Source organism: Olea europaea, chromosome 15 (assembly GCF_002742605.1).
Source record: "Olea europaea var. sylvestris chromosome 15, O_europaea_v1, whole genome shotgun sequence".
Lineage (NCBI taxonomy): Eukaryota > Viridiplantae > Streptophyta > Magnoliopsida > Lamiales > Oleaceae > Olea > Olea europaea.
The window spans coordinates 4,732,377-4,737,850 of NC_036251.1; the positions used below are offsets into that span (position 1 = coordinate 4,732,377).

At 33.4% G+C, this 5,474-nt stretch overlaps 1 protein-coding gene across 1 annotated transcript; it reads left to right on the forward strand.

The window, feature by feature from the left end:
• Positions 1-3,351: 3,351 nt before the first annotated feature.
• Positions 3,352-5,243, forward strand: LOC111409898 (cyclin-U4-1-like). Its single transcript, XM_023040002.1, has 2 exons — positions 3,352-3,725; positions 4,538-5,243. The coding sequence occupies exons 1-2, from the start codon at positions 3,391-3,393 to the stop codon at positions 4,815-4,817; spliced, it is 615 nt and encodes a 204-aa protein (XP_022895770.1). The 5' UTR covers positions 3,352-3,390; the 3' UTR covers positions 4,818-5,243.
• The last annotated feature ends 231 nt before the right edge of the window (positions 5,244-5,474 follow it).

Sequence of the window (5,474 nt, forward strand, 5' to 3'; positions counted from 1 at the left end):
AATTTTCTCCCAAGTTACTATTGGGATTATTGACCCTCATTTTACGTGGATACGTAGACAACAAATGTGGGGCTCACTCACGCCTGCGCAAGCTAATTCCAACACGTTTGAATGGGTCACTAGTTATAGAGGTATTTTGATTTGGACGTGGAAGAAACTTTATTGAGGCGAGATAAAAATGTTTGAGCGTCGATGGCATATATGAACAGAGTTGTATAAAGAAGAAAAATCAAAAGTAACCAAATTCAAGGCTAAACGTTTAACTCAAACGATATGTGAGAGAGAGAGAGAGAGAGAGAGAGAGGAGGAGGAGGAGGAGGAGGAGGAGGGAGTTGCATTAGCCTTCAAATGATACAAGGAGAAATATTTATATATAGTGTTACAAATGAAGTGGTGCCCATCCGATGAAGTAGCACGTGGCTTCATCTCCTTAGCTTAGATGATTTATCATGGACATAAATTTAACTTCACTAGCATGTGGTTCATTTAATCGTTAAAAAGGCAATCACTTTACAATCTAGACTGACAAAATTTGACTTCTCTCTCATGACATGTCATATCAATCATTCGAATAAAATTTTTATCCATAAGAGATCTTTGGCGGATATGGGTCACTCAATAACAAAAGTGAGCTTCGGATTGAGTATCTAAATTGTTACGGCTTCGGCAATAAGGGCTTTGACAACTCTTTACTTTTCACTTTTGCACTGAATGGGCTTGGGTCAACATAGCTTAGCCTAAGCTTTATTTTATAATCTTTGACTTTGGTCAAACATTGATGACGTTGGTTGTGGCCATATGGTTTCGTCCTTGAATAAGCTCCACGTGGGATGATGTTGGTTGTGGCCATAGGGTTTCGTCGGTGGCAAGGCGTAATTGGAGTAAAATATTGATGTGGGATTTTGGATTCTAATAAGCAAATTGATAATTAATTTTGGCTACATGTTTGATAGAAACTAAAATTACCACATGTTTGATAGAAATTAAAATTAGATTCTTAGTAAATTATAATAAAAATTAATGAAATGTATGATTGAAAAGTTATAGATTCCATCGAATATATGATTAAAATTAATTATTGACTTTGATTTAAATTAAAATTTTGATTTTAATCCCCATGTGTCAGGGCTTAATAACATGTCCATACCCAATAAACTGTGCCGCATGAGAAAATACACGTGAGAGAGCTTAAGTTTCGTCGAATTACTAACTCGGAAATACCTTTTTGGCTTGTTTCGAAGCGTTTAAATTTTTAGGGGCCTACACGAAACACATACAAGTTTTGTTAATGAACGGTCATATTTCAAGGCTTTTAAGCGTGAATGATCATAAATTTTGGACCCCCTCTATTCAGCATTGAATGACCAATTGGATTTCCTGCATTTCTTTCTTCCTTTCTAGTATTTAACTAGTATTAAGGAAATCTGACTATATGGCCAGTAGTAAGCCCCGTTTGGTTCTGATTTTTCACCTCAGATCATTACTTTTAACTAAATTTAGTGTAAACCACATTTTTGATAGATATTTAATTAAAAGTTGCTGCACCTTTCCATATGGAGTAGAAGATGAAACTAAGGATTCGTTTGATTGTAAATATGGAATTGAATTGAATTGAAAACGAATTTCAGGGAATTGAATTGCGTAGAAATTATTTTCTTGGGAATTGTAAATTATGGTTTTTAATTGGTATAATTTTTCAAGTGAAAAATGTTGAAATAAAAGTGTTTTTTTATGTTCGTTTGGCTTTATTTTACATAAAAATTATCAATTAAAGGGATAAATTTTACTGGTATTAGGGATGAAATTCGTTTCCATTGCCAACTTAAAAAAAAAAAAAAATTCTAGAAAGTCATTTTTTCATTTGATATTCGTTTGGCTTTGTTTTAATGAAAATTATCAATTAAAGGAAAATATTTTTTTACAATTATTCTTAGAATTTGTTTCCATTGTCCCCACCCAAAAAAAAAAAAAAAAAATCCGCTACAGTAAACCGGTATTGGAATACTCAAGGAAAAGAGAGAAAATTGCTTAGGTGGCAAGAATTATGGAAAATGAATTCCCTAAAAAATTTTACCTATCAAACATTCATTTTTGGCAAAATGTGGAAATGAATTTCCATTTTCAATGGAATTAGAGGTTATCAAACACTACCTAAATTTCAAATCTAGCATTTGAGCTCAAGGATTTGGTAACAGATCTAATCACTGATTTAAACATAAGAATACTAAAAACGACTCATATTTATTTTTCTTTTTTGGATTTTTTCTGCTAAAATAATTGATCAAAACAAGTTCTCACTATGTGTCACATAATTGTGCAATAGTGCCGTATTGATATGTAGTAATGTACTGGATCACTTTGTTCCATTTTCTTGTATATGAGGCTGACCAGTAATCCAAAAAAGTGTTGGTCCTTTTTCAATTGGATTTTGAACAAGTTTTGATGATGTTTCCCTAGATTTAAAATAATAATAATTTCAATGAAAGGCATATATGTATTTGAACATCTTGGTTTTGATAAATATATTTTCTTTTGATATGATCACAATATTTAAAGGGAAAGAATGGCACTCGATCGACTTATCGAAGTGAGGAGAAAATTTTGGATTAGACCACTTAAGAGAGAAGCAAAACTATAGAAAATAAGAAGTTGAAATCTTGTGAGTCATTCATTGGCGCTCCTATCTATGCATACGACAAACGTGCTTTATAATAAGAACACAAATGACTAACGTGGGTTGTCTCCTCTCCTCACCTCACCTCACCTCACATTCACCATGCTACATATTTATACACATTATTAGTTTATACTTATCTTTCAACTGTATTTTACTTTGTCATACTTCAGAATTAAGGATGCTAATAAGGTGAGATTCATAATATCATTATTTATCATCTTGTTTACTTATTTATTTTTAAATATAATTAAAATTTAAAAACATAAAAAAAAAAAAAAAAGAGTTGGAGCGAGGATCATGTTCTCCATCCCCCGCCCTGCTCCAAATCCTGAGCAAAATGAGATTGAACATTTTATCATCCCTACTTATAATTTATAAATTATTTTCCTTTTTGCTTTCCCATCAAGAAACACAGCCCATAGAGTAATCAATTGTTTCCCTCTTTCACAGCTCAATTTCAAGTTAAAGAATCACTGTAACGTGAGGCAAAAAAAGAAAAGAAGAGAAAAGTACCATTAACACATCACTACACTATGCAGAAGGACGCTGCAGCCATATTTTAAATTTCCAGGTGCATTTCCGTAAACTCGACTAACTTGCCAAACCAACGACCACTGTACAGGTTGTTAGATACGCACAAAGAAGAAGAAGAAAAAAAACCTTTATATATTCAACATCATAACCTTCTTGCAAGATTCACCTTCAAATCAACAATGGCGGAATTGGAGAGTCCAAATGTGATGTCTAAACTCATATCCTTCCTCTCTTCTCTCCTTCGCCGTGTGGCCGAGTCGAACGATCTCAACCCGAGTTTCCAAACCCAGAAAATCTCTGTCTTTCACGGCCTAACTCGACCAACCATCTCAATTCAGACTTATTTGGACAGAATTTTCAAGTATGCAAATTGTAGCCCTTGTTGTTATGTTGCTGCTTATGTGTATCTTGATCGGTTCACGCAGTGCCAGCCGGCTTTGCCAATAAACTCTTTCAATGTTCATCGCCTGCTCATTACTAGTGTTATGGTAGCTGCAAAATTCATGGATGACAAGTAAAGTTTTCTCTTAAAGTAATTTTGTTATTATTATAATATTTTTCTTGGAGATTATTTTGGAGTTCAGTTTGATTTTGGTAAATCGAGTTTGATCCAGAAGAATATGAAAATTCAGATCCTTTATTCGATTTTCTTGGAATTAAGGCTGTGTTGTGTTTTTGATTTCTTAATTGTGATCCTAGTTCTTTGTCTTCATCGAATTTCACCTCGTATTCTGGAAAAAGAAAATTTGATCAATGATTCATGTAGTCGACTTCGATTATGGTTAATGTTGTACAGGGACCCAATGCTTAAATTTCCCAATTAGGGGTTTGTGATTGATTGCTTTGAGTTGAAATCTTGATCATCTGAAGAAGATAATAAGTTAGATCTATCAATAAAGAAATCAATACAGCTTTCAATTAATTTTTTTTATTATATACTTTTAGGCTTCAAATTAGACAGCTACTCATTGTGGTATAAAGGGTCTAAATCAAACATTCATATCTGAAAGCTACATTCCAACAATGACTTATAATAATTCATTATGCATAATCATGTGTAATTCCACTTATATACCATTAGTATAATTAATGCATGCAAAATTGGACCACTTATTTCAATATTTTGGAATTCGTTAAGTAAAGTCCACTATATAGTACTAGACAATATTTAGAAACAACAAGACATTGTGTATAATCGATATACATAACTTGTTTTTATCTTGTTCATTGTACTGTCAACTACTATGGTGTACCATTTCGAAGTATGGTAATTGTATTGTATCAACATGACTCATATTTTTCTTTTGTGGGCCATAAAATATGCAGATATTACAACAATGCTTACTATGCTAAAGTTGGAGGAATCAGCACAACTGAGATGAACTTTCTTGAAGTGGATTTTCTATTTGGATTAGGATTCAACTTGAATGTGAAACCCAACACTTTTTATGCGTATTGTTCATACCTCCAAAGAGAGATGATGATGATGCAGCCTTATCTTGACATGGCAAAGCCCTCCTTATTAACAGCACGATCATCAAACCTCCATTTGTGTTTCAATGAAGATGAATCGTCACATCAACAGCAGCAGCAACTTGCTGTATAAGCTTAATGGGTTTTTAGCATGTTTGGTAAGGTCGACTGTAGAGTACTAGACAGAGAAAAGAAAAGGCAAAAATCTTATCTTCTATACGGTTCAACATTGCATACCAAACATGCCCTTGAATTCTTGATGCGGTTATGTTAGTGCCTTAGAGGTAGTGCTTTTCTTTCATTTTCCCTTTTTTCCTACTCTTATTTTGGGTTGCCAATTTAAGCCCATAATTGTACCAAATCCTTATTATCTCTCTGTTATATTTTCAAGATTTTGAACTAGCCATGTGTTGGGGTATATTTGGAAGTAATTCATAGGTATAGACAGATTTTGTTGTCTCTTCTATATGCTATACTCCTTGGTCTAGTGAATCTTCAAATTTGTAGTCACTTTGATAATGATCGATTAATATTTGAAGAACGGGATGGCATTCGGGTAGTCTTCATCTCTAGTGCTTTACTCACCTTTCAATGGCTCGGCGTAAAGCCTATGCCGGTACTTTAGGAAGTGAATTCTTGTACTAGACCTACTCTTTCTTGTTTGTTGCCCAAAAAGAAAAAATAAAACAAAAAACTTTCCTATCCAAGTAAAGATTCTAATACTCCTTTTATCAGTAGAGGGATTAAAAGTTCACAGGTTGAAGCTAAGGCGCAATATGAGAAAGGAAAT

Excerpts from the sequence above, each read along its gene's own strand:
- LOC111409898 (XM_023040002.1), top strand. The coding sequence starts at position 3,391 with ATGGCGGAATTGGAGAGTCCAAATGTGATGTCTAAACTCATATCCTTC. Across the intron at positions 3,726-4,537 it reads GCAAAATTCATGGATGACAA|ATATTACAACAATGCTTACT; the intron begins GTAAAGTTTTCT and ends TAAAATATGCAG.